The sequence below is a fragment of the Etheostoma spectabile genome, chromosome 15 (assembly GCF_008692095.1).
Source record: "Etheostoma spectabile isolate EspeVRDwgs_2016 chromosome 15, UIUC_Espe_1.0, whole genome shotgun sequence".
NCBI classification, from domain to species: domain Eukaryota; kingdom Metazoa; phylum Chordata; class Actinopteri; order Perciformes; family Percidae; genus Etheostoma; species Etheostoma spectabile.
Window position 1 is genome coordinate 10,983,902 of NC_045747.1, and position 10,270 is coordinate 10,994,171.

General features: G+C 41.3%; 2 protein-coding genes across 11 annotated transcripts in view; one reads left to right on the top strand and one right to left on the bottom strand.

Moving 5' to 3' along the window:
- Positions 1–3,508, bottom strand: part of qtrt1 (queuine tRNA-ribosyltransferase 1) — a 6,560-nt gene extending 3,052 nt beyond the window's left edge. The window contains exons 1-8 of the mRNA XM_032538588.1: positions 3,190–3,508; positions 3,012–3,080; positions 2,754–2,892; positions 2,455–2,649; positions 1,978–2,116; positions 1,817–1,892; positions 1,602–1,711; positions 849–933 (exon numbers count right to left, since the gene is read on the bottom strand). Coding sequence (XP_032394479.1) covers positions 849–933; positions 1,602–1,711; positions 1,817–1,892; positions 1,978–2,116; positions 2,455–2,649; positions 2,754–2,892; positions 3,012–3,080; positions 3,190–3,474 — 1,098 coding nt within the window. The 5' untranslated portion in view covers positions 3,475–3,508. The remainder of the gene's footprint in view (positions 1–848; positions 934–1,601; positions 1,712–1,816; positions 1,893–1,977; positions 2,117–2,454; positions 2,650–2,753; positions 2,893–3,011; positions 3,081–3,189) is intronic.
- Positions 3,509–3,673: 165 nt separating this feature from the next.
- dnm2a (dynamin 2a) overlaps positions 3,674–10,270 on the top strand; it is a 36,299-nt gene continuing 29,702 nt past the window's right edge. For 5 of the 10 annotated variants that reach the window (XM_032538544.1, XM_032538543.1, XM_032538546.1 and 2 more), the window contains exon 1: positions 3,675–4,172. In XM_032538544.1, coding sequence (XP_032394435.1) covers positions 4,012–4,172 — 161 coding nt within the window. In that variant the 5' untranslated portion in view covers positions 3,675–4,011. Of the gene's footprint in view, positions 4,173–10,270 lie in introns of all 10 variants that reach the window. The other 5 variants (XM_032538550.1, XM_032538549.1, XM_032538551.1 and 2 more) reach the window with 2 other exon arrangements.

The window sequence follows — 10,270 nt, forward strand, 5'->3', positions numbered from 1 at the left end:
TGGTGTGGGGGTGCTTTGCTAGTGACACTGTTGGGGATTTATTCCAAATTAAAGGCATACTGAACCAGCATGGCTACCACAGCATCCTGCAGCGACATGCCATCCCATCCGGTTTGCGTTTAGTTGGACCATCATTTATTTTTCAACAGGACAATGACCCCAAACACACCTCCAGGCTGTGTAAGGGCTATTGGACCAAGAAGGAGAGGGATGGAGTGCTGCGCCTTCACAGTCACCGGACCTGAACCCAATCAAGATGGTTTGGGGAGAGCTGGACCGCAGAGTGAAGGCAAAAGGGCCGACAAGTGCTGAGCCTCTCTGGGAACTCCTTCAAGACTGCTGGGAAACCATTTCAGGTGACTACCTCTTGAAGCTCATCAAGAGAATGCCAAGAGTGTGCAAAGCAGTAATCAGAGCAAAGGGTGGCTACTTTAAAGAAACTAGAATATAGGACAGGTTTTCGGTTATTTCACAGTTTTTTGTTATGTACATCATTCTATATGTGTTAATTCATAGTTTTGATGCCTTCAGTGATAATCTACAATGTGAACAGTAAAAGGAAACGCATTGAATGAGAAGGTGTGTTCAAACTTCTCCAAACACTAGCTCTGGCTTTTCAAGTTTTTATGTTACCTGAAGGCCACCCTAGATTCTACTACATGTTTGGAAGGATAAGGCTGAGGTAGGGGGTATTCAGTTTGTTGCAATCTGCAACCTCACCGCTAGATGCCACTAAACCCTACACACTGGTCCTTTAAGGGAAGGTTTTTTGTTAAATGGTAAAATATTTGTGGTTAAATCTTGATTTAATCTTGAGTTTGATGTTAAGCAACATTTCAAATACTGACCTGGTAGGCAATGTTGTGGATGGTTATGTGATGCATGGCTGCAGTGTCACTCTTAAATAGAGCATGGAGGTAAGCCCGACTATGTCTGAAATAAAAAATAAAAAAAGCAGTAATCATTCTTCCACTAATACAGTTTTACAACATATATGAGTAACAAAATGTCTACACCATCCACTAACACAAATTGCTTGAAAATTGTGAACCAAGTGAGATCAAAGTAACCTATTTGGAAACTGTTAGTCCATTCTGGAGTTTTATCGCTGGGAAATCACATCATGAAAATACATAAAATGTGAATTAAAAACAAATTCAGTCTTTGGCCAACACATCCCTCTTTTTACCAAAATTAAGTAATTGACTGCTCGACAAACAAGTCAAACCAAGGTCTTCTAGGGCACTTCAGAGCTTTATAAACTTCAATATCTGTCCTGATGAATAAAAATGCTTTGAAAAACAACAAGACTGATCATGTGACTGGAACCAACGGAGGGCTATTTCACAAAACCAAGATAAGTGATTAAGCCGGGATTTCCCAGATATCCAGGCTTAATTTAGCCTTGACAAAAACAGAGTCGTTACCATGAAGATTTATTTTGTATAGCTAACCTGCTCCTGACCAGGCAGCCAGGATTTATTAATCCTGGAGGCTTTTCTGTTCACTCAGACTCGCTTTATCAGCTATCCTGGATTTAAAAATTCTGCTGTTGTGAAACAGCCTTCAGACTTACACAATTATGTTTTTTCTTGACTTACCTCTTGCAGGTGGGGCACTGACAGTCTGGGTCTATGGGCTGGAAGTCCTTGGCATACTGCTTATGTTTTACCTGAAGAGATCCCCAAGGCACCAAGGCAGAGCCAAACCTCTGAGGAAAAAGAAACAGTTGAAATCAGTTTTTGATATGGAATTAAAAAACTGCTAAATGACCATTTAAAAGTGATTATCAGTGTATGAGGTAAAGGGAGCTTACTGCTGTGCGGGTGGGGAACACGCAGTCAAACATGTCACATCCCAGAGCTACACACACCACCAAATCCACAGCATACCTGCAGCATGAGGTACACTCTTTATTTTTTTTAAACCATAAACACAACAGTTCTCCAGCTATTTTAAGCATACGGGCAAACGTACCCCACACCCATGAGGTATCGAGGCTTTTGTCGTGGCAGATGGTCAGTGCTGAGGGTGACCATCCGCCAGAAGTCATTCTTCTCCTCTCCTCCACTCAGGCCTCCGATGGCAAAACCGGGAACATCACGTTGAGTCATTTCTAAAGGAACGGGATTAAATATCAAAAGCACAAGTTTGATCATAAAATAGTTAGGGAATTTAGTGAGGCTGAAATACTGTTTTGTAATACACTGACTATGGATAAGTAAGTCATACAATCCTATCTCAAAATATCCAAACTACCCCTTCATTAGGCACCTCAATTGGCACCTCTCCAAATTTAAATAATAGGATTTTTAAGGCATTTAAACATTTTCATAGGCTCCATCCGAATATGATCCAATCCTTCTGCATGCTTGTCAACACTGGTATACAGGGACAGAGGCAGGTAATCAAAAGTAGAAAAAGGATCTCCACATAGCAGGTTGTATTTTTTACCATCTAGACAGGCCTTGCGCAGCTCTGCATTCAGCCCTCCCTGGATGATGGCAAAAAGGTTCTGTTTGTCTGGCTTTTTATTGGCTGCAATGCAGCGGTCCAGCCAGCGAATGGATCTGAGCATTGCCTCCTCCACCCGGGGTCCAGTCACGGTACTGCTGACCACATCATCCAGCTGCATCATGATGTCTGACCCTGGAAGAACAGAGAAACACGGCGAGGCAGTCGTTTAGCCACTGGGAAATTGAGAGGGAGGTCTTTATTTAATAATGATTCCAATTATTTTACTCCTTGCAGACCCAGACTGTTCTGTATGCTGATGGATTTCTCAGGACTTAGGAGGATTTCTTTGCCATCATAGGGTGACTTGAACTTTACTCCTTCTTCAGTGACCTCTGAGAGCTCAACAAGAGACACCATTTGAAACCCCCCGCTGTCCTGTTAAGCAGAGGAAAGTGAAGATTTTAACACAGAGCTCAACACCTTCCTCTTGTACCTTTGTAAATATGTATTCATCATCTATGATTGTTTGATTAATTTAGGAAAGCTAAACTCACAGTTAAAAGATTTCTCTTCCAGTTCATGAACCCGTGTAAACCATTGGCTTTCTCGATCAAATCAGGCCCCTACAGGCAGTAGAGTTCAAATGTATAATACATTAACAAAAGTGAATTCATAAAGCCAACTGAATCATAAAAAAAAAAACACAACTGCTATTGTTGCAGAGGTGCCTACCGGTCTCATGCCCAGGTGGTATGTGTTTCCAAGACAAATCTGACAGCCAAGACCCTCCAGCTGATCCACAGTGATCCCCTTGAGAGTGCCCTGAGTGCCGACAGGCATGAAAACCGGGGAACTCACGGCACAGTGAGGCAGTATTATATCACAAGCCCTTGCTTTTGTCACTGGACATTCAGCAACGATACGCAGGGTTAGAGGAGAAGCTGCAGAAAGAGCTTTCTTCAGGGACATGTTTTCTGAAGTACTTGCATTAGCTCCACACTCTGTGATGGCAGCCATGTTGCAGTGAATATGTGACGTAAAGGGGATGCAAATTGAGAATCGAGTTGACCAATCAGAAATGAGAAATTGGTATCTGGCCAAGAGCAACGCCTTTTAAACATCCAATCAGAATGTTGGTTTGATGGAGGGGCAGCAACATTAGTCAATAGACTGCCTGGTTTCGCAGACAAGAGGCGTGGGTATATTCACCGGTTTCGATCGGATGTCATCTTTCAAAACCGGATGGTGTTCGTGTAGAGGAAGTTTTGTTTTGCGAGTTTTCCGTCTGTCTCGACTGACTGGGGATTCAGTTACTGCGCTGTAAAGAACACGAAATGATATAAGTGTGAATTGCATTGCCTGTAACTGATCAATTGTTCAGGGAGAGAATAAAAACCTGAACTGTTTGAAGCGGCGGAACTCTAACGTCAGCTACACTTCAGACTAACCGGAGAGCACCCTCCTGCTAAGCTAACGTTACCTAGCTTGTTAGCGCGGCTAGCTGTAGGCTCTGGTTTACGTTGTGTTGAAGGGGCTCTCCGAGCTTACGAAGCCATGGGGAACCGGGGCATGGAAGACCTGATTCCCCTGATCAACAAGCTTCAAGACGCGTTCAGCTCCATTGGCCAGAGTTGCAATTTAGACCTTCCTCAGATTGCAGTGGTCGGTGGACAGAGCGCTGGAAAAAGCTCAGTCTTGGAAAATTTTGTTGGCAGGTAAGTGATTGTGGTTAATTAAATTGGAATTTTCAACTATCATAGTTTACATTGTTTCTTGCGTGGTCTTGTAACGTTTTCATTTCAAAATACAACTTACCATAAAGCAAGCTAAGCTAACGTTACCAGTTTGTAACGTCAATATTAAGTTACGCACTTGTCGTAAAACTGCCTTGAAAGTGTCAAAGTGGCAGCAGTTTCAACAATTTGACGTAACGTTAGCCTATTAACGTCCTTTACGTGTCAAGCCAGTGGGCCTGTGGAAACACTTTATTTTCCAAAGTTTTGTGTACCTCAAGTGCAGCCTTTCTTAGTTTTAACAGGATATTGTTTACACAATAAGTATAAAAGTAAGATCCAATATGCTCTTAGCTCCATTGAGCTCTCAGGTTGTTCCTCTGATCATTGCCAATACTTTGTCCAATATTTATTCCCTCTAAAACGGTTTGTAAATGTCTATTTTTTACCTGGTTTCCGCTTTACACCCTGGCATTTTAAGAAGCAACAAACTACCTTTAGACACACTTCAGACCTTTATGAAAAAAACAACCGTTTGTCTGTAAAGGACACATTGTGGCACTTTATTTTCCTTCACAGCACAGATGATCTTGTAATGCCATCCATCTATTCAGCCTTAGTTCTGAGTGAGAACTTTTTCTTGTGGTTGTATTTATGTTTACATGTCACACCCAGAATGTCCCACATGACTTGCATTTACCAATTGTTATTTGGTCTGTAGCTCAAAGCTGTTGATGGGAGTTGTATTGCGTCACATAGTTTGTTGTTAGATTAGTATGTTTATGATGTGGATATGAAAGTTCAAACATGTTATTGGAAAAGCTCAGTGTAGTGGAGGGGAGCGAGCCACATTCTTTCCATAGGGATGTGGATTTATATCCAGTATATGTTACTATATGTTTATATAAAACCATTATATAACAACAATAATACATTATGTTTATAATAATAATAATAATAATATAATGAGGAAAGTTTGGGGTCCCCTGCTGGAGCTGCTGCCGAAGCAGTTGAAGATGCATGGATGGTTATATAATGCATGCACGCTACATGTTTGGCACCAGCTGAAATACTGGTGAAATAAGAAATTGGCTGGTAGATTTGCTTCAACAAACAATAGTAATCTATTGGGTGGCTAGCAAAATTTGAACATTCGCTAACAATTTGGCCGGTGGGCAAAAAAGTTAATTTGTTGACCCTGAATTCATGGCTTTTGCACAAAAGGCACAAGCTCACATCTGTTGCAGACACAACTTCCCTTACTGTCTTCCTCTTTTGTTACAGTGTTTGGCAAAACTTTAGAAAAGAAGAATATGCTTGATGTCTCGATTCTCTGTGGTGTAAAGGTTAAGTTACAGTGCTCCTCAACAGGCTGTTCCTGTTGTCCTCTCCCACAACAGTGGTACGTGAGATCACCCTACAGATATAGAAACAAAAAGCAAGTAAAGCAGCTTGTTTAGCAGGTTTTCAGAGAGAGAGATAGAGAGAGAGATAGAGAGAGAGAGAGAGAGAGAGAGAGAGAGAGAAGGCAGAGAGTAAGAATGCAGAGAGTAGAGGAAGTACATTGTCTTTTAAGATTGCATGCAGACAGGCCTTTGGTTATAAACACACTGGCGAGAGCATGTCGTAACTGCTTTTCGTCAAAAACACACACACACGCACAGATCAGACTAGCGCTCAGTGCACATTCATTCAGATGAGTGTGACTTTGCACTGGGAGAGCACTTGCCGCATATCATCTGTAATTGACATTTGATTGGGACTTCCATTTCGCAGGACTAACACAAGCACTTGGCAGATGTGCTATGGCATGCAAACTTGTACATGGTCATTCTTTTTTTTTTATTTAAAGAGTGTGAGCTGTGCACTTTTTGTGTTTACAATCTTTTTTTATCCAAATGACAAAAAATGCCGCTGCTACTCTTAATACCTGTCACTGCTGTAAGGGTGAACTTGAGGGAACTCAAGGTGGAACAGTAGATGTTAAACTCATAACTACAAGGTCAAGTCTGGTTTCAGCCTGGAAGCACTTGGGAAGTGGTGCCTATCACTATAGCAACAGACGCGCTAATGTAAAGGTGACTCATTGTTGATCTAAGGGCTCATTTGAGCTCACGAGCAGCCAATACCTAAACCTTAAATCATGTTCAGTCATCTGTTGCACACAATTATGAGTGTTTAGTATTGTAGGATTAGGATAATTGAGTTGCAGATTGTCTTTACCCATGAGGGTGTGTGTGTGTGTGTGTGTGTGTGTGTGTGTGTGTGTGTGTGTGTGTGTGTGTGTGTGTGTGTGTGTGTGTGTGTGTGTGTGTGTGTGTGTGTGTGTGTGTGTGTGTGTGTGTGTGTGTGTGTGTGTGTGTGTGTGTGTGTGTGTGTGTGTGAGAGATAGCGTAAATGTTCCTCCTCTTCTTTCTCTTGCTTGAACTCCATGCTACAACCCGACCAATAAATCGGTGGGCCAATAATTCATTTATATATATATATTCAGCATATATCTTATCTGATAAATGAATATAAAAAATAAGAACGATCAACTATTGTTATGAGTGTTGGCGTTAAATAGTTTGTCCACCAGAGGGCGCTCTACAACATCCCAGTTGCCAACACTGTTTTTTTTTTTGTTAATGTGTTTTTGTTCAAAGAACTTTAAGTTTCAGATCTTAAGTTTGTCTTAAGTCTGTTCTGTTGTGACAATAAAACAAATTATCATATTATTTTAGTGAGAATGAATACAAATAACTATTGTTAGGGAAATTGTTTATGTTTTGTTACCCGATATATTTATATAAATCGGATTTTCAAATAACCAAACATTTGTATCTGCCTTAAAAATCCTTGGTTGGTCAGGCTCTACTCCGTGCTGATGTCATGATCGGATGGAGTAGGGAAACTGGAGCTAGATCATGTTTGTTGTGTACTTTCTGTATCTCAGTAGTCCTGATTTTCTACCTACCAAGTCAGTTGGGACTGAGATTGCTCGTTGTGCTGTTTGATCCATTTTGTTGATGTGATTTGGGCCTCTATTCCCTCTAAATGTGCTAGTGGAAACCAGAACACATTGGCTGGCTGTGGTCTACATACTTTGCTGGGCAGAAGCTAATCAAATATCTCTGGCTCAACAGCCTCATGTGTTTGTGAATGTTTGTCTTTTGGTTGGTGTGTGTTATGTGATGTTATCTTGTTTTGTTTGCATCAAGGCAACCTAATGAGGGACCTTAAGTTTTGCTGACACATTGAATGTACCTGTACTCTAAATTCATTATATAGCCTACATTGCACACTTTTGAGTGTCAAAACTGGACTTAACGCATATTTACAAATCTCTCTCTCTCTCTCTCTCTCTCTCTCTCTCTCTCTCTCTCTCTCTCTCTCTCTCTCTCTATATATATATATATATATATATATATATATATATATATATATATATATATATATATATATATATATATATATATCTCTTTATATTTTTCTGGCTTGTTTAATCCATGCGTTATTGCATAATAACTAACTAAGTTTAGAGATAATTATCAAGACTGTGTCTCAATGTTTGGCTGTGTTATGTGATGTCATTATCCCAGTAGGGTGTAAAAACGTCATATCTAACACAGCAAGCTGGCCTGGGTGGAGGTTGTTATCAGATCTTTGGCAAGTAGACCACTGGGCAACCAGGAGTTTTTAAAGCGTTGAAACAGTTGTTCTGAGTTTATAAAAATATATGTGGCTGTCTTGTTCTAATTCTGTGCCACTATTTCCAAAATATGACTATATATACTGTGTGTGCGCCACTGTGCACCACAGTAGTCATCCCTGTGAGGAAGAAGTACAGACGGACAGGTGTCGAAGGAGGAGCAAAGGGATTTTTCTAACATGAAGCTGAATTGTGGTAGTAGTTAAGCAGTCTTTGCTGCCCAGTAATGTTTCTCGGTATCCACAGTGACAGACTGTGGTGCGGGAATGTGGGTAGCCATAATTATACATCCATTGCCACACCACAGACCCATGGAATTAGTCCTACCAAACCACAAACACGTTTTTCAGTACTCCGCCCTCCCATTAGAGCGTATTATGACCTTAGAGTTTCACACACCAGTTTCCATGTTTGAAAACGAGCCCTGCAAGCTAGGCCTCTGTAGACTCAAGGGAAATGAGGATCAGCTGTGGGCTATGGCTCCTCAGAGTTTCTCTGCCAGAGGCAGTGGCTGTTGGGGCAGGCAGGGGGAGGGGAGTTCGCTCTCATGGTTTCTCCCTGCACAAGTCTCTCTTGCTTTCTCTTGTGGTAGAGGGAGGGAGGCTCACAGACTGATGCTCTTTGCTTAGCCATCAATAATACATAAAATGATACGCAATATGCTCAGCCTCGTTTATCATTTACAGCGCATCAATAATGGAATCCTGGCCCCTTGCTTCTTTTCAATATGTCACTGCTATATCTTCTCAGAAAAGCATTTATAAACAATTTATTTGAGTGTTTTCATGTAAACTTTGACTCTTTATTTTAATGCTGTGAATCTTTGACCAGTGGCCACTTGTTGAGCCAATAAGATGGCGTTTTACTGCTGAAGATCCAGTGAGAGTCGTCTGGCTGTAACTGGAGATATGCATCAGTACATTAGCAGTTTCTTGAAGAGGTCATTCTTGCTGTGACCTTCTAGCAGCATCTTAACACCATTCTCCACATACAGTCTGTTTAGTATATTTCCATTAGACTATAGTTGCTTTGTTCTTGATCCCCTTGCTCCCATTCCTTAGCTAGGCCTTTCTATACTGTCCGCTGTGTGAACAAATGGCTGCATGCTCCACATTATGTGCATGACACAGCCCCAGTGTTGAACCATGGACCTCTGGATTTTTGCTGAGGTAAGGAACATCCAGAATGTTCCCCACTGTTTCACCACAGGACTACAGTCTGGGAATAGCAGGCAGTATGTTGTATGATAGCTCCTCTCTTTTCTCCTGCCCCGTGGCTTTACACAATGCTTACAGTCTGAAGTCAACAGGCAGGCTGGACATCGCCATAGTCTGTAGGTCTGGCAGTAGGGACGGAAAGGAGAATGTGGTTAGTGACATGATCACCTCTGCTATGATTGTTCCAGGACTGGGGCTAGTGATTACCACCAGATGTAGTATGTTTTCAGAGCGGCAGAGAGGCCTTCAAAATTGGGCGGGGAGGGGAGAGCCTCGTTTGAGGGCTGACAAGGCAACTTTGGCCATGTGGTTTAAGTTCTTCAGGTACCCTGTAGGGGTGGGAAAAAAATCTTGTAAGCATTCTCTCTAGAACGATTCAGAGCTTGATGCCGATATTTTAATAATCAATTTAGAAAAAAATAAATAATGGTGTTTATTTTTATTTAAACGTTTCTGTCTCCAGACATGTACAAATCAGAAAACAGAGTGACTGAAAGAGGATGAGATCATGGACAACAACAACAAAAAACAGCCAAAAAGGGAAATAATTAAATGGTGTTTGTACTGTATATATACACATGATCTAATAAGACATAAAGTACATAAAATAATTAGGCAACACACATATAGGTTTTTCATCTACTTTATCACATTACATCTGATCATGTTCTAAGAAGCCAATTCTCCACCTTTAAACATGACTGAGCCTCTGACATGGAAGATTACTGTGAGAGAAGGTGACTTTCACAAGCATGTTTAAGGCTTAAAGATGAACTGAACTGGAATTTGAATAATGGTGATATAACAGATGTATTTTATTTCTTCTCACTGGTACAATTATTAAAATGGGTGAATTTGTTAAAAGGGATAAAATGGCAAGTTGAAAGTGTTGTTTTTGTAACATGGGCGCCGCCATGTTGGAATTCCACAATCTACTACGTCACTGGCATGGTAAGCTACTCCGCGGCTAACTAGCACTAGCAGCGCAGCCATAGGAACACCATACAAAGAGTCGGAGGCTAGCGGACACATGGCTGGGGACACACAAAGAAAGAAGTCTGGGGGGCTCATACTGTCTTGGCCCTGGCTGCAGTAAGGAGTTGTACAGGGCTAAGGCAGCTGGGGTTACCACAAATTTCCACAGGCTACCTTTGACAAGGAAAAAACAGTCC